The 25520-nt window shown below is 54.9% G+C and overlaps 1 protein-coding gene across 1 annotated transcript; it reads left to right on the top strand.

Annotated features, from left to right (window-relative positions):
- LZTS1 (leucine zipper tumor suppressor 1) lies at positions 1-25116 on the top strand. Its single transcript, XM_064731166.1, has 4 exons — positions 1-131; positions 20089-20498; positions 21368-22192; positions 23879-25116. Exons 2-4 carry the CDS (start codon positions 20148-20150, stop codon positions 24530-24532), a joined length of 1830 nt encoding a protein of 609 aa, XP_064587236.1. The 5' UTR covers positions 1-131; positions 20089-20147; the 3' UTR covers positions 24533-25116.
- The last annotated feature ends 404 nt before the right edge of the window (positions 25117-25520 follow it).

The following is a 25520-nucleotide window of genomic DNA, read 5'->3' as shown; positions in this document are numbered from 1 at the left end:
CGGGCCCGGTGCGCGGGCGCGGGGTCCGGGCTCCTCCTCCGCCGCCGCCTCGCCGGGGATGCTGCGGCCGGGCCGGCTCCGGGAGCCCCGCGGAGCCCCGCGCCGCGCCGAGGAGCCAGCGGCCACCCGAGGTGGGCACGGGGGACACCGGGGGGACACCGGGGGGCTCCGGGCAGGGAACGCGCGGGGGAAGCGCTGGTGGCACCGGGGGACGCTGATGGGACACCGAGGGACTGAGATGCGCGGTGGGGGTTCCCTGCAGTGCGATGGTTTTAGGGTGACCCCCTCGCCGGGCACGATGCCCCCGCACCGCCCCTCTCCCGGTCCAGCCCCGGGACAGGGCTCGGGCTCGGTCACAAAGAGCCGGGATGGCCCCGGGAGAGCGGCCGGACTCGCCCCCGCTGCCGGCTCCCATCCCTTCGGCCGCTCGCAGCCTCCCCCGCAGCTCAGCCCTGGCTCTTTTCGCTTCCCTCTGAAGTCTGGCAAACTTCTTTTCACACGGCAGCGAGAAAATTCTGCCTGTTCAGCAGCACCTCGGTGCGGGCTGCCTCGGGTTACAGAGCCCCGGAGCGCCCGGCAAGGAGGGGAAGGAGCGGATGGATGCCTTTGGTTTGTTGTCACCAGCTCGGAGCCACCCCGGCTGAGGGGCTGCCTGCTCCACGATTCCTCCTGCAGGAATTTTTCGCCGCTGGAGCTGCGCGGGGGCAGCGCCGGGTGCGTGGGAGGGGAGGAAGGAGCGCGGGGGCCCCTGCGGGAAACGCCGAGCGCACCTGGATGGTTGCGGCAGCTCCGGCCCTGCCAGGGCCTTTCCCGGGGCTGCCCCCGCTCCAGGCCGGGCTCTGCAGCCCGGGCAAGGCGGGGGAGGGAGGGCAGAGCCGCCCCGAGGCCGCGCAGCTCCTCCTGGAAAGCCGGGGAGGAATCGCGCCTGGAAAAGCGGCGCTGGAGCGCTGCCACGGCCGGGCTGTCACCGCTCACTCGGTGACACCGAGCGCTCGCTGGAGACACATCCAGGTGCTCCCTGGGGGGACCGAGAGCGGGGACACGTCCTGGCCGGCGGCGTTCCCGTCCTGGCCCGCGACATTCCCGTCCCTGCTGAGCCCCCCGAGCCGTGTTCGCTCAGTGACATCTCCCGAGGGACCTGGGGTCCCCCCTTGGTGTGGCAGGAGGGTCTCACCCCCATGAGAGGGTCCGGGGGTCGTGTGGGACCCCCCCAGTGCTGATTCCCCCCTCCATCCCCAGGGATGTGTCCCCATCCCTCGGTCCCGCTGCTGCAGGGGTGGCACAGCTGCATCTGGGGGAGCTGGGGTTGCTTTCCTGCTGTCCCCTCCTGCCACCACCCACCCCCTGTGGCACCAGCAGTGCCCGAGGGGTTTCTGTCTGTACCCTGTGCTCACAGTGGGGTCTGTGACCTTCTCCTCCCTCGGGCAGCCAGGAAGGACCAGTGTGGGCCCCATTTTTGGGAGCCGGGTCCCATTTTTGGGAGCAGGGCCCCGTTTTTGGGAGTAGCCCCGTGGGTTTCCACAGGAGCCCCCATGGCTGCCCAAACCCTCTCCAGAGCGCCTCTTCCACGAGCAGGGAAAAAAAAATTCCATCACCATCAACCATCAAGCAGCAAAACTGATTTACCTGACCTGGGAAGCTCTGCCAGGGATTCAGCCCAGCCTCCCAAGACAGTCCTGGTCAGTGTCACCCTCTGTCCCTTCTGTGTGTCCAGCTCACCCCTCTGCACCGAGCCAGGCTTTTCCAGTGTCACACTCTGCCCCCTGTGTGTGTCCCTGTGTCACCCTGTCCCTTGTGTATGTCCCTCTGTCCCCAGACAGGTTTTCCAGTGTCACCCTCTGTCCCTTCTGTGTGTCCAGCTCACCTTTGTGCACCCAGTCAGGCCCTTCCTGTGTCCCACTCTGCCCCCTGTGTGTGTCCAGCTCACCTCTGTGTCCCCAGCCACATTTTCCAGTGTCACTCTGTCCCCTGTGTATGTCCCTGTGTCCCCATCCAGGCTTTTCCAATGTCACACTGTCCCCTGTGTCCCCAGCCAGGTTTTCCAGTGCCACACCGTCCTCCGTCCAGCTCCCTCTGTGTCCCAGCCATTTTCCAGTGTCACTCTGTCCCTGATGTCCCTGTGCCCCATCAGCTTTCCAAGTCACATGTCCCTGTGTCCCCAGCCAGACTTTTCCAGTGCCACCCTCTGTCCCCTGTGTCCTCAGCCAGGCCCTTCCAGTGTCACACTCTGTCCCCTGAGTGTGTCCCTGTGTCCCCAGCCAGGCTTTTCCAGTGTCACTCTGTCCCTCCCCTGTGTCCAGCTCACCCCCGCTCCCCCATCCAGCTTTTCCCGGGGGCGCTGCCGAGCCGCTCCTCTCGGCCCATTAATTAATTACCAGCCCCATTAATGAGCGCCACAAAGAGCTGCGAGTGCGAAACCCTCTCCATCAGCGCTGGGGGCAATTAATGGCAGCTGCAAAAGCGCATTCGGCGGCACAGCCGCGGCTCGGGGGATGCTCGGGAGCCGGCGGGGTCGGGAACGGGAACGGGGCCGCTCCGTCCCTCCCACCCCGTTTGTCACCGCTGCCGAAGGGGGAGGAGAAGGCAGGAGAGGTTCAAACAGTAAAATGAGAGCTCTGGTGGAGCTCAGAGACCCTGCAGAGCCCCCTGGGCATGAGGGATGCCAGGGCTCTGCGGTGCCAAGCCCGGGTGTGCAGGGCAGGACGGGCAGCGGGGATGCTCTAAGGCCGTGCTCACTGGGGCCTCAGGTTGAGGGAAGAGACGAGGATCTGACTCCATGTTTCAGAAGGCTTGATTTTTTTATTTTGTGATGGATATTGCATTAAAACTATACTAAAAGAACAGAAGAAAGGATTTCATCAGAAGGCTGGCTAAGAATAGAAAAAGAATGAAATGATAACAAAGGCTTGTGGCTCGGGCTCTCTGTCCAAGCCAGCTGACTGTGATTGGCCATTAATTAGAAACAACCACATGAGACCAATCACAGATGCACCTGTTGCATTCCACAGCAGCAGATAACCATTGCTTACATGTTGTTCCTGAGGCCTCTCAGCTTCTCAGGAGGAAAAATCCTAAGGAAAGGATTTTCCATAAAAGATGTCTGCGACATTGCTCCGCTGTGGAGGGGACAGGGATCCGTCCCAGGGGTCTGTCCCTGTCCCAGGGGTCTGTCCCAGCTCCTGCTGCCCCCCTCGCTCTCTCCTCAGCCCCAAATCCCTTTTCCCTCCCTCGGCAAGGCTCAGGCTGCAGCGGGCAGGCCCCGTCATGCTCAGGTGAGGCATCCCCGGCACGCAGAGAGGGGCAGCACGGAGCAGCAGGGCCGGGAATCCGATCCTTGGGAGCATCACAGAAACCCCTGAGAACCCAAGCGCAGCTCCAGGGGCCCTTCCTGGGACAGAAGCCCAATTCCCCAATTCCAGCTCTTTTTCGCTCTTCCCGGGCTGGAGGAAAAATCCCCAATTCCAGCCCAATTCCAGCCCTTGTCCCCCATTCCTGGCCGTAGGAAAAAGCCCCAAACCAGCCCAATTCCAGCTCTTGTCCTCCCTTTCCTTCACTGTAGCAAAAATCCCCAAACCAGCCCAATTCCAGCCCCTTGTCCCCCATTTCTTGGCTGGAATAAAAATCCCCAAACCAGCCCAATTCCAGCCCCTTGTCCTTGGCTGGATGAAAAAATCCCCAAACCAACCCAATTCCAGCCCAATTCAGGCTCCTTATCCCCTATTCCTTGGCTGGAATAAAAAGCCCCAAACCAGCCCAATTCCAGCCCAATTCCAGCCCCTTGTCCCCCATTCCTTGGCTGTAGAAAAAAGCCTACAGTCACCCAGGGCTGGGAATTTGATCCTTTTGAGCATCCCAGAGATCCCTGAGCACCTGAGCTGAGCTCCAGGGGCCCTTCCCGGGACAGAAGCCCAATTCCCCAATTCCAGCCTTTTGTCCCCCATTCCTTGGCTGTAGAAAAGCTGGAGTCACCCAGGCGAATTGATCCTTTGAGATCCAAGATCCTAGACCTTGCACAGAGTCACCCAGGGCCGGGAATTTGATCCTTCTGAGCATCCCAGAGATCCCTGAGAGCCCTTTTGGGACACAGAGTCACCCAGGGCCGGGAATTTGATCCTTTTGAGCATCCCAGAGATCCCTGAGAGCCCTTTTGGGACACAGAGTCACCCGGGGCCGCCGGCAGAGCTCGGTGCTGCGTGGCCAAGTGTGAATCCGTAGTAGCACCGCAGCTATTCCTGGAGCTGCTGCTGCTGGAAAAAAGAAAACTGCTCCTAAAGCTGCTAAACCTGCTGCTAAAACTGCTCCTAAAGCTGCTCCTGGAGCAGCCCAGCCTGGCTGTGGCTCCTTGGCAGCTCCATCCTGCAGGAATCAGGGAACGCTCAACCCCGACAGGAAATTTGGAGAGGATTTTTCCTGTCCCCCCTCCTTGAGCATTGCCTGCCATGTTTATAAATCCCCTCTCTCTTGGGAGGCCCCAAACCCACCCCTTGCCTGATTTATTCGCTTTTCCTCGGCCCCAAACCCACGCCCTGCCTGATTTATTCGCTGTTCCTCGCTGGCCAGCTGCCCTTTGGGGGGGATTTTTTCCAGGAGCAGCAGCAGCAGCAGCCCCAGGCAGGGTTTTCCATTCGGGATTAGTTAAAAATAGCAGGGAATGCACAAAGATCCGGCACGTGGGGCTTTCCCTGCTGCCTGCCCTGGTTTTTGTGCTGCTCCCGTGGCTGGGAGAAACCCATGTGAGCACCAAGGGATTCCTGGGTTTTTGTGGGAAGCTCCAAATGGGGTCATTCCCTGGGTTTGGGGAGCCAAATCCTGCATGAGCTGCACTGGGGTTCCTGCAGCAGCAAATGTGAAATCCCTGCAGAATTCCCAGCCAGCTCTTCCTCCTCTTTCCCCTCTTTCTTTCCCCCTCTTTCTTTCCCCCTCTTTCTTTCCCCCTCTTTCCTCCTCTTCCTCACAGCCAGGGCTGAAATATTCCCATTTATCCCCTCAGCAAAACAGCAGCTCCTGCCTGAAGGGAATTTTTATCATTTTTATCATTCCCCTGAAAGGAATTTTTATCATTTTATCATTTTTCATCATTTTGGGGAGGATCCTCCCAGGCCTGAGAGAGGGAGAGGATGGAGCTGGGAGATGCTGGGGAGGGAAAAACCTCCCAAAAATCCCTGCTGCCACATTCTCTGAGTTCTCCCAATTCCAGCTCTTGTTCCCCATTTTTTGGCTGTAGGAAAAATCCCCAAACCAGCCCAATTCCAGCTTTTGTCCCCCATTTTTTGGCTGTAGGAAAAATCCCCAATTCCAGCCAATTCCAGCTCTTGTTCCCCATTTTTTGGCTGTAGGAAAAATCCCCAAACCAGCCCAATTCCAGCCCAATTCCAGCCCAATTCCAGCCCAATTCCAGCCCAATTCCAGCTTTTGTCCCCCATTTTTTGGCTGTAGGAAAAATCCCAAATTCCAGCCCAATTCCAGCCCTTGTCCCCCATTCCTTGGCTGTAGGAAAAAGCCCCAAACCAACCCAATTCCAGCCCAATTCCGGCTCTTTCCCCCATTCTTGGCTGTAGGAAAAATCCCCAATTCCAGCCCAATTCAGGCTCCTTATCCCTCCTTCCTTGGCTGTAGGAAAAAAGTCCCAAACCCACCCAATTCCGGCCCTTTGTCCCCCATTCCTTGCCTGTAGGAAAAATCCCCAGACCAACCCAATTCCAGCCCAATTCCAGCTCTTTCCCCCATTCTTGGCCATAGAAAAAATCCCCAAACCAACCCAATTCCAGCCCCTTTTCCCCCATTCTTGGCTGTAGAAAAAAAAAATCCCCAAATTAACCCAATTCCGGCCCTTTCCCCTCTTCTTTGGCTGCAGGAAAAATCCCCAAACCAACCCAATTCCCCCTGGGTGCAGGACTGTGCATTTGGCCCCTTGCCCAAGCCAAAATCAGAGATTCCAGCTCAGCATCCAGGAACATTTTGGATCTTTAACTTCCTCCTTTTTCCCCTCCTGATTTTCAGCACAATTCGGCGACATCTCCCTGAGCCACTTAGGGAAGAGCTCCTTTAAAGGTTAATTAAATATTCCCTGCAACTTTGATGCACATTTCCCTGTTGGGAGAGCTGCTCCGTTTGGCAGCCAGGCATTAAAGGGGTGGAATTCACCACGGGCCAAGTCTGGAAAAGGAAAATAGGAAGCGAGAACTGAATTTGCCTCTTTTTTGGGGTTTTTTGGGGGGTTTTTTGGGGGGTTTTTGGGGGTTTTTTGGGGGTTTTTTGGGGTTTTTTGGGGTTTTTTGGGGGGTTTTTTGGTTTTGTTTTTTTTCCCCCCTTCTGCTGCTGCACTGGAGCTTTGGGATGGGATGTGACACTCTGGGAAGCAGGAGAGGAGCTGGGGATGAGGAGACAGCAGCAGCAGATGCTCCTCGCAGCGAGGATTGAGCTTGGCTCCTCACCAACGAGCAGGAGCTGAGCTCCGAGCGCCAGGCAGGCACAAAAATCCCCAAATTTAGACAAAACTGGGTGGAACCGGTGCCACAGACAGGGAAGGGCAGCGCAGGAGGAACCACAGCAAAGCCCAGCCTGGGCCTGGCGCTGGGTTGGGTTGGAGGAGGATCTTTAGGCTCTGCCTGGGAGAGGTTTTCCCTCTGGCTCTCATTTTCCTCTGGCTGGGGCAGAGATTTGGGGTTTGCTGCTGCTGCCAGGGCCAGTGACTCCCCCTCTCCTGTTTCTCAGGCAGTTCCAGCCCTTGGTGGAGGAAAAAGCCCCAAACCAGCCCAATTCCAGCCCAATTCCAGCCCCTTGTTCCCCATTCCTTGGCTGTAGGAAAAAAACCCAAACCAACCCAATTCCAGCTCTTGTCCCCCATTCCCAGGCTGTAAGAAAAATCCCCAAACCAACCCAATTCTAGCCCAGTTCCAACTCTTGTCCCCCAATATTTGGCTGGAGGAAAAATCCCCAAACCAGCCCAATTCCAGCCCAGTTCCAACTCTTGTTCCAGCCCTTCCTTGGCTGGAATAAAAATCCCCAATTCCAGCCCAATTCCAGCTCTTGTCCCCCATTCCTTGGCTGTAAGAAAAAGCCCCAAACCAACCCAATTCCAGCCCAATTCCGGCTCTTTCCCCCATTCTTGGCTGTAGGAAAAATCCCCAATTCCAGCCCAATTCCAGCCCCTTGTCCCTCCTTCCTTGGCTGTAGGAAAAAAGTCCCAAACCCACCCAATTCCAGCCCTTTGTCCCCCATTCCTTGCCTGTAGGAAAAATCCCCAAAGCAGCCCAATTCCAGCCCCTTGTCCTCCCTTCCTTGGCTGGAGGAAAAAGCCCCAAACCAACCCAATTCCAGCCCAATTCCGGCTCTTTCCCCCATTCTTGGCTGTAGGAAAAATCCCCAATTGCAGCCCCTTGTGTCTCCTTCCTTGGCTGGAGGAAAAAGCCCCAAACCAACCCAATTCCAGCCTTTCCTGGCTGTCCCCAGGGCACAGGGAAGAGGGGACAGCAGAGGGTGCCCCTCATGGTGCCCACCTGAGCCCAGCAACCCCAAATTTGCTTTGTGGTCCCCAGACAGGCCAGGAAGTGCCTGAAGTGGCCCTAAAAGGGGGAGAAGGAGCAGAGAGGGCACCCAGGGAGGGCTGGGCTGGCTGCTGTGCCCACCAGGAGCAGGGTGGCAATGCCAGGGGTGGCAATGCCAGCGAGGCAATGCCAGCCCTGCCGCTCCTGGCTGCTTTTCAGAGAGGGGGAGAGAGAGACAATAAAAGGTGCAGGGATTGCAAACAAAAATAATAAAAAAAAAATCCCCAAACCAGCCCAATTCCAGCCCCTTGTCCTCTCTTCCTTGGCTGGAGGAAAAAGCCCCAAACCAACCCAATTCCAGCCCAATTCCGGCTCTTTCTCCCATTCTTGGCTGTAGGAAAAATCTCCAATTCCAGCCCAATTCCAGCCCCTTGTCCCTCCTTCCTTGGCTGTAGGAAAAAAGTCCCAAACCCACCCAATTCCAGCCCTTTGTCCCCCATTCCTTGCCTGTAGGAAAAATCCCCAAACCAGCCCAATTCCAGCCCCTTGTCCTCCCTTCCTTGGCTGTAGGAAAAAGCCCCAAACCAACCCAATTCCAGCCTTTCCTGGCTGTCCCCAGGGCACAGGGAAGAGGGGACAGCAGAGGGTGCCCCTCATGGTGCCCACCTGAGCCCAGCAACCCCAAATTTGCTTTGTGGTCCCCAGACAGGCCGGGAAGTGCCTGAAGTGGCCCTAAAAGGGGGAGAAGGAGCAGAGAGGGCACCCAGGGAGGGCTGGGCTGGCTGCTGTGCCCACCAGGAGCAGGGTGGCAATGCCAGGGGTGGCAATGCCAGCATTGCAATGCCAGCCCTGCCGCTCCTGGCTGCTTTTCAGAGAGGGGGAGAGAGAGAGAGACAATAAAAGGCGCGGGGATTGCAAACACAGCCCGGTCTCCATGGCAGCCCGAGCACCGCTGCTAAATTTTGCCTGTACATGGAGAGGATGCTGCTGCTCCCCTCCTGTGCCCGGGGGAGTCGTGCGGCACAAAGAGCCTCGGCCCAGGTGTTCCCCGCAGGTTTTTTGGGGTTTGGGCAAGGAGGCCTCGGTGCCAGCACCTGGAGGGGAATGGGTTTGGTGCCCCTCGTCGTATTTATCCATAATTCAGGGGTGAAGCCACGTGAGCTGGGAGGATGGAGAAGTATTTCGGGCTCATGGTGAGTTACAGCAAGTCCCAGCTATTTTTAGCAGGACAGACAAAGCCCTCCCAGCAGGCAGAGAATGGGGGAGGCTGCGGGACCCCCAGCCCGGGCAGGAATTCAGGGATCCATCCCCGAACCCTCCTGGAGCAGACCAGCCCCTGGAACTGGGAATCTCAGCTCCCTGGGCCGGGAATTTCAGGCCCCTGGACCAGGAATTTCAGCTCCCATGTGCCCGGAATTTCAGCTCCTTGACCTCGGGAGTTTGAGCTCCTGGAGCCGGGAATTTCAGCTCCCATGTGCCTGGAATTTCAGCTCCTTGACCTCGGGAATTTCAGCTCCTGGAGTTGGGAATTTCAGCTCCCTGGGGCCGGGAATTTCAGCTCCTTGGACCAGGAATTTGAGCTCCCTTGTGCCAGGAATTTCAGCTCCTGGAGTTGGGAATTTCAGCTCCTTGACCTCGGGAATTTCAGCTCCCTGGAGCCAGGAATTTCAGCACCTTGGAGTGGGAATTTCAGGCCCCCGGAGCTGGGAATTTCAGCTCCCTGGAGCCCGGGAATTTCAGGCCCTGGAGTTGGGAATTTTAGCTCCTTGGAGTGGGAATTTCAGGCCCGTGGAGCCGGGAATTTCACCTCTCTGGAGCCGGGAATTTCAGCTCCCTGGATCAGGAATTTCAGCTCCTTGAAACTGGGAATTTCAGGTCCCTGGAGCCGGGAGTTTCAGCTCCCTGTACCAGGAATTTCAGCTCCCCCCGCGGCAGATTGTGCGGGAAGGGAAGTGTGAGCAGGGGCCTGGCGGCTCCAGGCTCAGCTGTCACCACCCCGGCACCACCTGCCAGCCGCAGACGGCTCCCAAAATATCCCAAATTATCCCCAAAATATCCCAAATTATCCCGGCCAGTGCAGGGATGGCACCTCCAGCGAGGTGTCCCCCACAGCATCCCCGGGAGGCCAAATTGTCCCCGAATTGTCCCCAAATTTGGCGCCTGGCACGGGATGGGGGTGCCACCCCCAGGTGCCACTGTCACCCTTCAGGTGTCCCCAAACCAAAGCGGGGAGCGGGCGTTGCTGCCTTGCCAATTAGCAGGGCTCTAATTGCCGTCTCAGGCGCTCATTAGCGCGCAAAGCCAGATGCTGGGAGGAATTAGAGGAGCTGAAAGGATCTTTCTCTCCGCCCCAGGAATATTTAACGGTGTCTCACACGCGTTGCCTTTGTAGCCGAGCATGACTGATGTGGCTCGTGTGGGTGCTCGGTGAATCACCGAGCTCCCAGAGCCCGGCGGGGACAGAACCGGGGGGCTCCGGGTGGCACCGGGGGGCTCTGGCACGTGGTGGAGCCGGGAGTGGATTTAACCCAAAAATAAGGGAGGGAGAATTTGGGTTTTGCTTTCCACAGGCAGGACTGGGGGTTGTTCACACAAATGTTGGTGTTGGGAGGATGGAAAGGGCAAAACCAGCAGAGTTTGGGGAGCCAAAAGCAGAATTTGGAGGGCAAAAGGAGCAGGGTTTAGGGAGCAATAAGGGCAGGGTTTGGAGAGAAGAAATAGCAAGGTTTGGAGGGCAAAACCAGCAGGGTTTGAAGACCCAAAAGCAGAATTTGGAGGGCAAAAGGAGCAGGGTTTAGGGAGCAATAAGGGCAGGGTTTGGAGAGGAAAAAGAGCAGGGTTTGGAGGGCAAAAAGAGCATGACTGATGTGGCTCGTGTGGGTGCTCGGTCATTCACGGAAATGACCGAGCGGGACAGAACCGGGGGGCTCCGGGTGGCACCGGGGGGCTCTGGCACGTGGTGGAGCCAGGGCTGACAGCTGAGGGGGGTTTGGAGTGGATTTAACCCAAAAATGAGGGAGGAAAAATTCGGGTTTTGCTCTCACCAGGCAGGAATGGGAGCTGCTCACATAAGTGTTGGGAGGATGGAAAGGGCAAAAGGTTTGGAGGGCAAAAGCAGCAGGGTTTGGGGAGCAAAAAGCAGAATTTGGAGGGCAAAAGGAGCAGGGTTTAGGGAGCAAAAAGGGCAGGGTTTGGAGAGTAAAAATGGCAGAGTTTGGAGAGAAAAAAGAACAAGGTTTGGAGGGCAAAACCAGCAGGGCTTGAAGAGCCAAAAGCAGAATTTGGAGGGCAAAAGGAGCAGGGTTTGGAGAGTCTGGCCCCAGGTGGGTGCAGGGAGAGCTGGAGGCTGAGACCAGGTGGGTGGAGCAGGGATCTCCAAGCTGCTGGGGTGTTCCCAGGCTGGCCTGAGTCCAGCAGGGAGTGTCCATCCATCCATCCATTGCCATCCATCCATTGCCATCCATCCATCCATTGCCATCCATCCATCCATCCATCCATCCATCCATCCATCCATCCATCCATCCATCCATCCATCCATCCATCCATCCATCCATCCATCCATCCATCCTCCATCCATCCATCCATCCATCCATCCATCCATCCATCCATCCATCCATCCATCCATCCATCCATCCATCCATCCATCCATCCATCCATCCATCCATCCATCCATCCATCCATCCATCCATCCATCCATCCATCCATCCATCCATTGCCATCCATCCACCCCTCCATCCATCCATCTGATCCCTGCGGGTCCCTCCCAGCTTCAGGGCTGGCCTGGTAGCAGCAGATTCCCAAAGTGACTTTTGGGCACCGGCAGGGCTGGCATGAGGGATGGGATGAAGATGTTCAGTCCCTCATCATCTCCATCTGGTGCCATCCCAATTAATTCTGGGATCACAGCATGTCCTGACCTGGGAGGGACCTACAGGGATCAGAGTCCCAGCCTTGCACAGACCCACAAAAATCCCATCCCTGGAGCTCTGGCAGCCTTTTGGGGCAGAGCCTTTTCCAGCCCCGTTCCCTCAGCCCGGCTTTCCCAGGGGCTGTGACCCTGCAGGATCTCAGGGGGTTCCATCCCATGGAATTCTGGCATTGCCTGGAGCCCCTCAGGGTTTTTGTCACCCCTGCGTCCCTCAGGGCCTGCGGGGCAGAGGGGAGAGGGACAAATCCCCCCTCTAGGCCGGGGATTTGCTGGGCACAAGGCTTAAATCCAACAATGTTTGGAACCCTTTTGGCCTTGTACGTAGCTTAGGATTTTGCGCTCCACTAACGTTTAGGAGGGATGTTGAGATGCTTGAGTGTGTCCAAAGGAGAGCAACGAGGCTGGTGAGGGGCTGGGAGCACAAGCCCTATGAAGAACATCTGAGGGAGCTGGGGTTGTTCAGCCTGGAGAAAAGGAGACTCAGGGGTGACCTTATCACCCTCTTCAACTCCCTGAAGGGTGGCTGTTGTGAATTAGGGGTCGGTCTCTTTCTCCGGGCAACAACAGACAGAACAAGAGGGCACAGTCTCAAGCCGCACCAAGGGAGATACAGGCTGGAATTAAGGAGGAAGATTTTCACAGAAGGAATGGTCAAATACTGGAATCATCTACCCAGGGAGGTGGTGGAGTCACCATCCCTCGATGTGTTTAAAAAAGACTGGATGTGGCACTTGGTGCCATGATCTAGTTGAGGTGTTAGAACATGGGTTGGACTCGATGATCTTAAAGGTCTCTTCCAACCTAGAAATTCTGTGATTCTGTGATTAAGATTGGGAGGGCATATGAGAGAGCTGTGATGAGGTTGATTAAGAGAGGCTAGTTAGTCATGGGAGATGGTTTGGGTTAAGCTTGGGAGAGGATTTGAACCTCGGAGTTAAAGGACTGAAGCAGAGAGCAAACAGGAGCAGCGGGAAGTCAGGGGACGCTGCTGACACCGATTTTCTGCGCGTTGAGCAATCCCGGGCAGGGTGGGGTGGCACCCCCGGAGCTGGGCCTGGCTGTGAATCACCGGGAACCGCAGGAACCCCCCCTGCTCTGCCCCAAACGCGGCTCGGGGCCGCCCACAGGGCTGGTCCCACCCGGGCTGGTCCCACCCGGGACGGTCCCACCCGGGCTGGTCCCACCCGGGACGGTCCCACCCGGGCTGGTCCCACCCTGCTCCTCCGGCGCGGCCGCTTTGGGCACATCCCGGGCGGGACCCGCGCCCCGGCCCCTCCCGGGGTGTCCGCGGCTCCTGCAGAGCCCTTCCCAAAGCTGCTGCTCAATTCAGCCGTGATTTTTGGCTTTCTAAGTGACCTTGATCCGAGCCACCCTCCCGCAGGAACTGCTGTGATGTAGATTGCCATTTTTATTTTGGCCTTTCCCACCCCCCTCCCCTTTTTTTTTTTCCCCTTTTTCCCCCCTTTCCCCACCCTTTTCTCTCCCTTTTTTCCTTACCCCTTTTTTTTTTTCTTTTTCCTCTTTTTTCCCCCCGTTTTTCCTCCTTTTCCGCTCCCTTTTCCTCCTTTTTTCCCCCTTTTTTTCCTTCTCCCCTTTCATTTTTTCCCTTTTCCCCCGCTTTCCCCCCATTGTTTTTTCTCCTTTTTTTCCTCCCCCTCTTTGATTTTCATTTTTCCCCTTTTTTCCCCTTTTTTTCCTTCCCCCCTTTTTTTCTACATTTCCCCCCCTTTGTTTTTACTTTTTCCCCGTTTCCCCCCGTTTTTCCTACTTTTTTCCCTTTTTTTCCTTCCCCCATTTTCCTTTTTTTTTTCTTACCCCCTTTTTTTCCCCTTCCCCCCCCACCTTTTTTCCTCTCTTTTTTTTCCTTCCCCCTCTTTTTTTCCTATTTTCCCCCTTTTTCCTACTTTTTTCCCTTTTTTTTCCTTCCCCCATTTTCCCTTTTTTTTTTCTTCCCCCTTTTTTTCCCCTTCCCCCCCACCTTTTTTCCTCTCTTTTTTTTCTTTCCCCCTCTTTTTTTCCTATTTCCCCCCGTTTTTCCTACTTTTTTCCCTTTTTTTTCCTTCCCCCCATTTTCCCTTTTTTTTTTTTCTTCCCCCCTTTTTTTTTCCCTTCCCCCCCCCCCACCTTTTTTCCTCTCTTTTTTTTCCTTCCCCCTCTTTTTCTCCTCTTTCCCCCCCTTTTTTTTCTTTTGCTATTGAGCAATCACACCCCCACCCGCAGTGCCCAGCTGCCAGGGGGGGACAGCGGCAGTGCCACCCTTGGCACGGAGCCCACCCAGCCCCTGGCACCGGCTCCCCTTAACGAATCCTGCCGGTGCCCATTGCCAGAGCTCCGAGCGCGTGTGATGGACTCCGGGGCCACTCGAGTGCCTGGAACGTGTCACCGAGCCCGGGTTTATTCTTCTCCACGAGTGTCCCCCCCCCTTCCCCTCCTCGCTAATGGCAAATCGGGGCGGAACGCGCGGGGAGCGCTTTGTGCCGGCCCGCGGTCACAAGCAGCGCGGTGCATGTCGCTGAATGAGCGGGGACAATGGGTGGCAGTGAATGAAATCCGTGTTGTGGGGCCCCCAGGCACAAAGGAGCGACGAGAGGCCGGCGCCTGCCCGGGCAGGGGATGAATTGAGCCCCGGCAGGGCCGGGAGGGGCTCGGGCACGGGGCTCGGCAAGCGCGGGGTGCCGGTGTTGGTTTGGGGGGCAAAAAGAGCAGGGGTTGGAGGGTAAAACCAGCGGGGTTTGGAGGGTAAAACTAGCAGGGTTTGGAGGGCAAAAAGAGCAGGGTTGGGAGAGTAAAAGCAACAGGGTTTGGAGAGTAAAAAGAGTAAGGTTTGGAGAATAAAGAGAGGAGGGTTAGGGGAGCAAAAAGAGCAGGGTTTGGAGGGGGAAAAGGACAGGGTTTGGAGGGTAAAACCAGCGGGGTTTGGAGAGTAAACCCAGCAGGGACTGGGGAGCAAAAGGAGCAGGGTTTGGGGATCAAAAAAGCAGAATTTGGAGGGCAAAATGAGCAGGGTATGGAGAGTAAAAAGAGCTGGGTTTGGAGAGTAAAACTAGCAGGGTTAGGGGAGAAAAAGAGCAGGGTTTGGAGGGCAAAAAGAACTGGGTTTGGAGGGTAAAACCAGCAGGGTTTGGACGGTAAAAAGAGCAGAGTTTGGATGGCAAAAGGAGCAGGGTGTGGAGAGTAAACCCAGCAGGGTTTGGGGAGTAAAAAGAGCAGGGTTTGGGGAGCAAAAGGAGAAGGGTTTGGATGGCAAAAAGAGCTGGGTTGGGGAGCAAAAAGGGCAGGGTTTGGAGAGAAAAAAAGAGCTGGGTTTGGAGAGTAAAACCAGCAGGGTTTGGGGAGCAAAGGGAGAAGGGTTTGGAGGGCAAACCCAGCAGGGTTTGGAGACCCAAAAGTAGAATTTGGAAGGCAAAAGGAGCAGAGTTTAGAGAGTAAAACCAGCAGGGTTGGGAGGGTAAAACCAGTGGACTTTGGGGAGCAAAAGGAACAGGTTTGGGAGGGTAAAAAGAGCAGGGTTTGGAGAGTAAAAAGAGCAGGGTTTGGAGAGTAAAAGCAGCAGGGTTTGAGGAGCAAAAGGAGCGGGGTTTGGATGGCAAAAAGGACAGGGTTGGGAGGGCAGAAAGAGCAAGGTTGGGAGGGTAAAAAGATCAAGGTTTGGAGAGAAAAACCAGGAGGGTTTGGAGAGTAAAATGAGCAGGGTTAGGGGAGCAAAATGAGCAGGGTTAGGGGAGCAAAATGAGCAGGGTTTGAAGGGCTTAAGGAGCAGGATTTGGAGAGTAAAAACAGCAGGGTTGGGAGGGGAAAAAGAGCAGGGTTGGGAGGGGAAAAAGAGTAAGGCTTGGAGAGAAAAAAGGGCAGGGTTTGGGGAGCAAAAGGAGAATCTGGAGGGCAAAAAAGCAGGGTTTGGAGGGCAAGAAGAGCAGGGTTTGGAGAGAAAAACCAGCAGGGTTTGTAAAGTAAAACCAGGAGGGTTTGGGAGCAAGACCAGCAGGGTTTAGAGAGTAAAATGAGCTGGGTTTGGAGGGCTAAAAGAGCAGGATTTGGAGAGCAAAACCAGGAGGGTTTGGAGAGTAAAACCAGCACGGTTTGGAGGGTAAAAAGAGCAGAGTTAGGGGAGCAAAAGGAGCAGGGTTTGGAGAGTAAAACCAGAAATTTGGAGAGTTAAAAAGAGCAGGGTTTGGAGGGTAAGTCCAGCAGGATTTGGGGAGCAAAAGGAGCAGGGTTTGCAGGGCTAAAAGAGCGGGGTTTGGGGAGGAAAAGCAGAATTTGGAGGGCAAAAGGAGCAGGGTTAAGGGAGCAAAAAGGGCAGGGTTTGGAGAGTAAACCCAGCAGGGTTTGGAGGGTAAAAAGAGCAGGGTTAGGAGAGCAAAAGGAGGAGGGTTGGGAGAGTAAAACCAGCAGGGTTTGGAGAGAAAAAAAAGCAGGGTTTGGAAGGCTAAAAGACAAGAGTTTGGAGAGTAAAACCAGCAGGGTTTGGAGAGCAGGCCCAGCTCAGGGGGTTCAGCAGCCTTTGGGGGTCCTGGAGGCTCAGTCTGGGTTTGGTGCAGCTCCCAGGCCCAGCTCAGAGCAAATCTGCCCTCCAAGCTCTGCTCTGAACCATTCCCTTCACTAAATCCCACCTCAGGTGCTCAGGTAGCACTTTCCACCACGGAAATTTCGAGTTTTTTACCCCAGGGCCACATTCCCGGTGTCCCCAAGGCCCAGATGGCCGGGTGGGACAGGGGTGAAATAAACACAGCGCTCAGAACAGGGGCACAGCACCTGGCAGTGCTGGAGAGGAAGAGGAGGGCTCAGGCTGAGCCCCAGCTGCTCCGTGCCATCCCAGCATCTCCCAACAAACACCCAAATGTGTGGGAGCATCTGCACGGCGAGGATGAATAATAATCCAGGAGGGAAAAGGCGGGGGCGAGGCGAGAAGGAAGCGCTGGCATTCCAGAGATGGAGCGGGGTGCGGGGGGAAGAACAGGATCGGCAGGGAGCGGAGCAGCAAAACCGCGGCTCCTGCCGGGGAAACCTGCTCGGGAAGGAGCAGGGAAAGGGGGGAAAGCTTCAAAGGCTGCGGGAGATAAGATTGAGGGAGATAAGGCTGGATTGCGGGGGGAGAGCGGCGCTCCCACGTGCGGGGTAGGCATGACTGCGCTGGTTGCCATTCATTCTTTATCCGCGTTCTCTCCGCACAAGCCCGAGTGGGTGAATCCACGTGTTTTCCCCCAATCCCGGGGTTCAGCCCGCGCTGTTTGTGGGGATCAGTCCCTCCCAGGACCCCCACGCTCCCAGGAGTGATCTGGAATTCCATGATTCTGGAATTCCCTGAGCCAGGGGGAGCTGGAAGGGTCACGGAGCTGCTCGGGGAGGGGACACGGGGCTGGAGCCAAAAGATCCTGGAAAGGTTCGTTTGCTGCGGGCACAGAGCGACAGGGACACGCTGGAGCCTTCTGTGGCTCTCCGTGCTCGCTAATTGAGCTAATTGAGCTAATTGATCGGGGTAATGACCTAATCGGTGACATCACCGAGGACATCTTGACCCCCACCCGCAGGTCCTGTCACCCCTCTCCCTTTTACAGCTTGGACTCGATCTCCAAGATCTTTTTAATTTTAAGATTTTAATTTGAATTTGAATTTTAAAAATTAATTTGAATTTTTAAAATTAGATTTAATTTTCATTCTGTGGTTTTGTGACCTCTGGCCGTGTCGCACCCCCAGCCCCCAGTGCTGTCCAGCTGTGCTCCCCCTTTTCCAGCTGTGCTCCCCCTTTTCCAGCTGTGCTCCCTTTTCCAGCTGTGCTCCTCCTCTTCAGCTGTGCACCCGCAGCTGCCCACAGGGCACCCCCACTTTCACTCTCAGCATTTATTTTTTATTTACACTTATTTTAAAAATTATTTGTTTATTTCTTTTCAAATTATATTTTTATGGTTTATTTATCTATTATTTATTTATTTATGTTTACTTTTAATTATTATTTATTTTATTGTGTTTTTATTACTTTAAAATTTGTTTATTTTAATTTACATTTATTGTCATTATTTATTTAATTAATTCTATTATACATTTATTATTTATTTATTATTTATTAATCTCTGTTTTCTTATTCATTTATTTACATACATTTTGTTGCGTTTTTATTATTTATTTAATATTTTAATTATGTTTTAATTATTTTAAAATTCATTTAGTTTTTATTTACATGTATTGCTATTATTTATTTATTTTAATTTAATATTTAATTAAATATGGGATGGGCTGTGGGTGCATGTAAACCCCCCTGTGTGGAAAATAAATGTACAAGGAGGGGCTGTGGGTGCGTGTAAACCCCTCTGGGGGGATAATAAATGTATAGGGATGGGATGTAGGTGAGTGTAAACCCTCTAGGGGGAAAATGAATGTATAGGAATGGGCTGTGCGTGCGTGTAAACCTCCCCAGGAGGAAAATGAATGTATAGGATGGGCTATGGATGAGTATAAACCCCTGCAGGAGAAAAATAAATGTACAAGGAGGGGCTGTGGGTGCATGTAACCCCCCTGGGTGGAAAATGAATGTATAGGGACTATGGGGACGGGCTGTGGGTGTGTGTAAACCCATCTGGGTGGAAAATAAATGTATAGGGATGGGAGGTAGGTGAGTGTAAATCCCCCTGGGGAGAAAAGAAATGTATAGGACGGCTGTGGGTGAGTGTAAACCCCCTCAAGTGGAAAATAAATGTATAGGGATGGGCTGTGAGTGTGTGTAACCCCCCTATGTGAAAAATAAATGTATGGGGATGGGCTGTGAGTGTGTGTAACCCCCCCTATGTGAAAAATAAATGTATAGGGACGGGCTGTGGGTGCGTGTAAACCCCTCTGGATGGAAAATAAATGTCACAGCCCGGGACTGAGCTGGGCGCTGCCCGGGGACAGCACAGGTGGCACCTGTGTCATTGTCACAGCGCCTTCCGCACCCCACAGGCACCGGCAGGCGCTGTGTGGGGACAATTATAGGGAGAATTGTGGGGACAATTATGGGGACAAATGGGAGGACAATTGTGGGGACAATTGTGGCGTCCCCCACAGCGATCCCTCCCCTGCTTGTCCTGTATCCGCTCGGGCCTTTCTCGCCTCTCTTAATCTCCCAGAAATGGATTTGGGGATTAGGCCGGCAGTCTGTCTGTCCTCCCTCTGCCCTTCAGCCATCCCGGGCCTCGGGCACGGGGAGAGGAAAAGAAATAAAGGGAGGGAGGAGAGTGGTGGGGCAGGGAGCGGCCAGGAGCCAGGAATGGGAAAAGGGGAGTAGGAATAGGAATAGGAATAGGAAGGGGAATAGGAATAGGAATAGGAATAGGAATAGGAATAGGAATAGGAATAGGAATAGGAATAGGAATAAAGGGGTGGGGAAAGAGAGAAGGGAGGAAAGAGGAATAGGAAAAGAGGGGTGGGAAAACAGGAAGGGGAAAAGAGAGGAGTAGGAAAAGAAGATTGGGAAAACAGAGGAGAGGGGAAAGAGGAGTAGGAAAAGAGAGTGGGAAACAGGAATGGGAAAAGAGGAGTGGGAAAAGAGGGGTAGGAAAACAGGAATAGAGGGGTGGGAAAAGAGAGGAGTGGGAAAAGAGAAATAGGAAAATAGAGGATTGGGGAAAGAGGAATGGGAAAACGGGAAGGGGAAAAGAGAGAGGTAGGAAAAGAAGAATGGGAAAAGAGAGCAGTGTGAAAAGAGAGGAGTGGGAAAAGAGGAATGGGAAAGCAGAGGCCTGACTCTGGGATTGAGGATGGGGCAGTGAGGGGGCCCTGGCACAGCCTTCCTGCACCCCATCCACCCCGAACCCTCTCCCACCCCCAGATTCCCGCTTGGAACCCCAGAACTCGGCCTGGGGAGCTCTGTAGAGGGTCGGAGCACACAGTGGGAGCTCTGAGCTGCTCAAACACAGCACGGAGCAGAAACCTTCTCTCCCTCCTCCTCCAGTGCAGTCATCACCCTGATAATTTTATTTACGTGCTTTCCCCTCTTCTTACCACTAATTACCAAGCTGGATCCGCGTCCCCATTAGAGCTGAGTGTCGCGGAGGCCACCAGGAGCTGGGGGTTTATTTTATTTACATTTTTCCCCTCACAACAAAGCGGAGGAGCCCTGCGTGCCTCTGATGGCAGCGCTCAGCACTCCCCTCGAGTGCCGCACAGCCATTAACGCTAATTAAGCCTAACGCTAATTAAGGCTCTCGGAGCCCCTTTTCAGGCGGGTTAAGAGGAGCGCTGGGAAGTGGAGAGGGATGCGGGAGAGGCTGTGGAGCCGGGATCTGGCCAGGAACGGGCAGGAGATGCGGGAGTCTGTTGGGATAGCAGATAATTGTTGTTTACATTTTGTTCTTGAGGCCTCTCAGGAGGAAAAATCTTAAAGAAAAGATTTTTCATAAAAGATGTCTGCGACAATGGGTTAAAATCAAAGGCACAGGTGTTTTTGACTCTGTGCCAAGGTCTCTGAGCCCCCTGCCAGGGTCTCGAGTCTTCCAGGGCAGCCAGAAGAATGTCCTGGGTTCCAACACCTTTTAAACCCCTTTTACAATATAATAACCAAACCAACAGCACATGCTTAACAATCTATCAACTATTTTACCCTTTCTAACTGATTTTCAACACTCACCCCCCAAAGTGGGGAGCTCTGCCACCCCTGGGTGGCCTCTCCTGGCTCACACCGTGTCCCCGTGTCCCCAGGCTCGGCGCTCCCGGCCGCACCGCGGGCTCTGCTATGATCTGGCGGCGCTGGGAGCAGCATGGGCAGCGTCAGCAGCCTCATCTCCGGCCACAGCTTCCACAGCAAGCACTGCCGCGCCTCCCAGTACAAGCTCCGCAAGTCCTCGCACCTGAAGAAGCTCAACCGCTACTCGGACGGGCTGCTCCGCTTCGGCTTCTCGCAGGACTCCGGCCACAAGTCCGGCTCCAAGAGCAGCAAGAATGAGGATTTCTTTTACATCAAGGTCAGCCAGAAGGCGCATGGCGCCCAGCGGCCGGACTACACCGCGCTGGGCGGCGGCGAGCTGGCCGTGCCCGCCGGGAGCGGCTCGCTGGACTTCGGGACGCCCACGCCGCAGAAGCTGATGCCCTTCCCCAGCCAGCTGGAAGTGGTGAGTGGGGAAAAGCGGCCCTGGAAGCAGGGGGGATGTCCCATTGTTGTTGTCATTATAGTGCAAGAGTTGTATTGTCATTACATTGCAAGGGTTCCATATCGCATAGTTATCTTCCAAATCTTTTATACTCATATTTAACAAGCTGCAATTGATATATTTTACCAATAGTTTAGCATTCAAGTCCTTTTCCCCAAATCCACGGGGTTATATAGTCGAATCCTGTTTCCCCGAATCCATGGGTTCATATAGTCAAGTGCTTTTTCCTGAATCACGTTCGGGTCGCCGTTTTTTGTCACTCTATTACAAGAGTTCGATTGTCAGTACATTGCAAGGGTTCCATGTCACCAGAATTTCGTATTTCCTTGATGTTTCTTGTAGGCATCTCCTCTAGGCACCGACTCTTCCTTGTCCTCACAGCAGCCAACTGACTCCAGTTCCCCTCAACCAACCAATCCACTCCTTTATAACACTCTTCTTATTGGCTACAGCTGCAGCCTGTTAAAATCAGGCCTGCTCCTAATCCTTAATAATTGGCTCATCTGCAACTCTTTAGGGGATAAGATTACATTCTATACCACCTTATTTACTTATATTTTATCCCCCTACACACTGTCAGGTGCCACCACGGGGTTGTGTTGGTTGTGGTCGCTGAGGAAGCTCAGGGAGAGCAGGGGCAGCTCTGCCGTCTCACCTTTTGGGAGTTTGGATCAGCAACACAGCCTGAAGGATTCGGATCCTTTAATTTCCAAACCCAGCAGTTGTAGCCAGCAGCTTCCCCTGAGTCTCTCTGAGCCTTGGGGGGACTGTGGGGTGGGAGGACACACGCGGGGCTCCCTCGGTGCTGACGGGCTCTGCTCTCCCTGCAGGGCGGGGAGAAGCCGCTGCCTCGTCCCACGGCCTTCAAGCCGGTGCTGCCGCGCTCCGGGGCCATCCTGCACTCGTCCCCCGAGAGCGGGGGGCCCCTGGCCCAGCAGCTGCACCCCCCGGAGAAGGCCAAGGAGCAGGAGCTGCGGCCGCTGCCCTGCTCGGGGGGCCTGTCCGACTCCGGCCGCAACTCCATGTCCAGCCTGCCCACGCACAGCACCAGCAGCAGCTACCAGCTGGAGCCCCTGGTCACCCCCATGGGCCCCATCAGCCGCTTCGGGGGCTCTGCCCACAACATCCTGCAGTGTGCCATCATCCAGGACAGCAACATGATGAGCCTCAAGGCCATGTCCTTCTCTGACGGCGGCAACAAGATCCTGAACCCCGGCAAGGCGTCCCAGCACCGCGCCGCCGCTGAGAAGAGCGCCTGCGTGCGCTCACCCATCGCCACGGATGAATCCACCATCCAGGAGCTGGAGCAGAAGCTGCTGGAGAGGGAGGGCGAGCTGCAGGAGCTGCAGTCGAGCTTCGAGGAGAAGGAAATCAGCTCCTGCCAGGCCTACGAGGAGAAGCAGCGGCGCTGCAAGGAGGAGCTGGAGGGGCTGAAGCAGAAATGCAACAGCAAACTCAAGCAAACCTCGCAGAAGACGCAGCGGACGCAGCAGGTGCTGCACCTGCAGGTGTTCCAGCTGCAGCAGGAGAAGCAGCAGCTGCGGGAGGAGCTGGAGAAACTCATGAAGGAGCAGAACCTGCTGGAGACCAAGCTGAGGTCCTACGAGAAGGAGAAGACCAGCTTTGCCCCGGCGCTGGAGGAGACGCAGTGGGAGGTGAGAGGCAAAGGGGGGATCAAGGAGAGCTCCAATCCCCCCATCCCATCCCATCCCATCCCATCCCATCCCATCCCATCCCATCCCATCCCATCCCATCCCATCCCATCCCATCCCATCCCATCCCATCCCATCCCATCCCATCCCATCCCATCCCATCCCATCCCATCCCATCCCATCCCATCCCATGCTGCAGGAAATGGATGTGAATCCCAGCAGAGCCCCCTGGCAGTGGGATTGAGGCTCTCACTGCCCCCCTGGACCCTTCCCCTCACCCAAGGGAACGAGCACAGCACAATCCCCTCAGGCATTGAATTAACTCAGCATTCCCGGCCTCCAGCTCCAGGTTTTCCTGCCCCACAGGAGCTGTAAAACTGCCTTGCCACAAGGAAATAGGAACTCCTTGGGCTTGCCATTTGTTAGGGAGCAGTAAAACCTTCCACTCGCTGCTTAAGCTTAATTTACTCACTGCTTGGTATTGCCGAGCAAACACCGTGAATCTGCTGGAAATTCTAACGTTTAGGAAGAGGTAATTATAAATTATTACATAATATTTAATATATACAATAAATAGTAGTAATATTTAATATACAATACATAACATTATTATTTAATATATAATATTAATATTTACAATTAATACCACATTAAATAATAGACAATATTAAATAATAGACACATATTATACACAATATTTAATAATATATACATATTATAAATAATAGACACTTTAAATAATATACAATATTATTTAATGTAGCATTGATTATAAATAATAATTGTAATTAAATTAGAATTCTAAAAAATAATGGTAAGAAAGTTAAATTCGGGGTCTCCACGTTCTGCACCCCAGCTGTGCCTGGGTCACACATGTCACCCTGTTCTTCTAAGTTCTTCTGATGTTTACATTCTTGTAACAAACCTTCTCACGCACTTTTCTGTAAATAATTATTTGTTTACATTCTTTTCCAGAGGAAGATAAATTTAATAGACTGTTAGTTTGTCCAGTGTCATTGGAGAGGCGGCACTGTCATCCTCCAATCCACTGTCACTTTTGAAACTCTATAAATGTTAGAGTCAGAAATTAAACTGCCCTTTTTTTTACCTTGGAGGTTCCAGCATGTGTGTGGTTTTAAAGCGTGTCCTAGAGCGACACACACGATCCAGCCCTAACTCAGGTGTTCACCGAAGGATTTGGATCCTTTAATTTCCAAACCCAGCAGTTTTAGCCAACAGGTTCCCCTGAGCATGCCTCCGAGCCCTGGTCCAGCCCTAACTCATGGTCCAGCCCTAACTCAGGTGTTCACCGAAGGATTTGGATCCTTTAATTTCCAAACCCAGCAGTTTTAGCCAACAGGTTCCCCCCGAACCCTGCTCCAGCCCTAACTCAGGTGTTCACCGAAGGATTTGGATCCTTTAATTTCCAAATACAGAAATTTTATCCAGCAGCTTTCCCCTGAGCATGCCTCCGAGCCCTGGTCCAGCCCTAACTCATGGTCCAGCCCTAACTCAGGTGTTCACCGAAGGATTTGGATCCTTTACTTTCCAAACCCAGCAGCTTCCCCCTGACCCTGCTCCAGCCCTAACTCAGGTGTTCACCGAAGGATTTGGATCCTTTAATTTCCAAACCCAGCAGCTTCCCCCTGACCCTGCTCCAGCCCTAACTCAGACGTTCACCCCCTCCAGGTGTGCCAGAAATCCGGGGAGATCTCACTGCTGAAGCAGCAGCTGAAGGAGTCGCAGACCGAGCTCACCACCAAGACCACGGAGATCCTGAGCCTGAAGGCGCAGCTGAAGGAGGTGAGGCTGAAGATGGAGGGGCTGGAGATGAAGAGCCAGGAGCTGGAGGTGTCGCTGCGCACCAAGGCCATGGAGCTGGAGGTGTGCGAGAACGAGCTGCAGCGCAAGAAGAACGAGTCGGAGCTGCTGCGCGAGAAGGTGAACCTGCTGGAGCAGGAGATCCTGGAGCTGCGCTCCGAGCTGGCCGCGCTGCGGGAGCAGCTCCAGGGGCTCCCCAGGCCGGGCGGGGACGATGCCCAGGCCCTGCAGGGGCAGCTGGAGCGGCTGCGGGCCGAGCTGAAGGCGGAACGCGACAGCAACGAGCAGATGAGCTGCAGCTTCCAGCACGAGCGGCAGACGTGGAAGGAGGAGAAGGAGAAGGTGATCCACTACCAGAAGCAGCTGCAGCAGAGCTACCTGCACATGTACAAGAGGAACCAGAGCCTGGAGAAGATGCTGCAGCAGCTGGCGGCGGGCGAGGACGGCAAGGAGCCCATCGAGCTGGAGATCCCCGGCGGCACCGACGTCCCCTACGAGGACATCATCGCCACCGAGATCTGAGCCGCCGGGGGAGCTGTCCCCTCCCCGCCGTGCAGTGTCCCCCTGTCCTTGCGCCGCCCGTCGTGTTCCAGAGGTGACCAAGCCACTCGTGCCAATGGTGACGTGCCCGCAGCTCCCCCAGCCTGGCACTGCCCCCTCTGCCCCCGGGCAGGGATCAGGACTCCAGGGAATTCTCTGCCATCCGTGCCCAGCGCCCAGGGGATGCTCTGCTCCAGGCTGGGGGGACACAGCCTGGCCCTGCTCCGGGGATGGCACAGCTCCGGAGATGGCACAGCACAGTCCTGCCCGCTGATGGTGGCAGAAATCAGCCCAAATTTGTGCCCAATTCCAGGGATGGCACAGCTCCGGGGATGGCACAGCACTGTCCTGCCCACTGCCCGTGGCAGGAACCAGCCCAAATTTGTGCCCAGCTCCAAGGATGTCACAGCACCATCCTGCCCGCTGATGGTGGCAGGAATCAGCCCCAGTGTGTGCCCAACTCCAAGGATGGCACAGTACCATCCTGCCCATGGTGGGCAGGAACCAGCCCCAGTTTGTGCCCAGGAATCAGCCCCAGTGTGTGCCCAACTCCAAGGATGGCACAGTATCATCCTGCCCATGGTGCCCAGGAATCAGCCCCAGTGTGTGCCCATCTCCAAGGATGGCACAGCACAGTCCTGCCCGCTGATGGTGGCAGGAATCAGCCCCAGTGTGTGCCCATCTCCAAGGATGGCACAGCACAGTCCTGCCCGCTGATGGTGGCAGGAATCAGCCCCAGTGTGTGCCCAGCTCTGGGAATGGCACAGTTCAAGGGATGGCATCTCCAGGGATGGCACAGCACAGTTCTGCCCACTGCCCATGGCAGGAATCAGCCCCAATTTGTGCCCAGATCCAAGGGTGGCACAACACAGTCCTGCCCATTGATGGTGGCAGGAATCAGCCCCAGCTCCCTGGAGGAAGCTCCCATTCCTCTTCACCCTCCTTCAGCACCATGGGAGCACAGAGCCAC

This window comes from Zonotrichia leucophrys, chromosome 22 (assembly GCF_028769735.1).
Source record: "Zonotrichia leucophrys gambelii isolate GWCS_2022_RI chromosome 22, RI_Zleu_2.0, whole genome shotgun sequence".
NCBI classification, from domain to species: Eukaryota; Metazoa; Chordata; class Aves; order Passeriformes; family Passerellidae; genus Zonotrichia; species Zonotrichia leucophrys.
The sequence above is the reverse complement of the archived record's forward strand: the minus strand, read 5'-3'. Positions and strand labels throughout refer to the sequence as shown.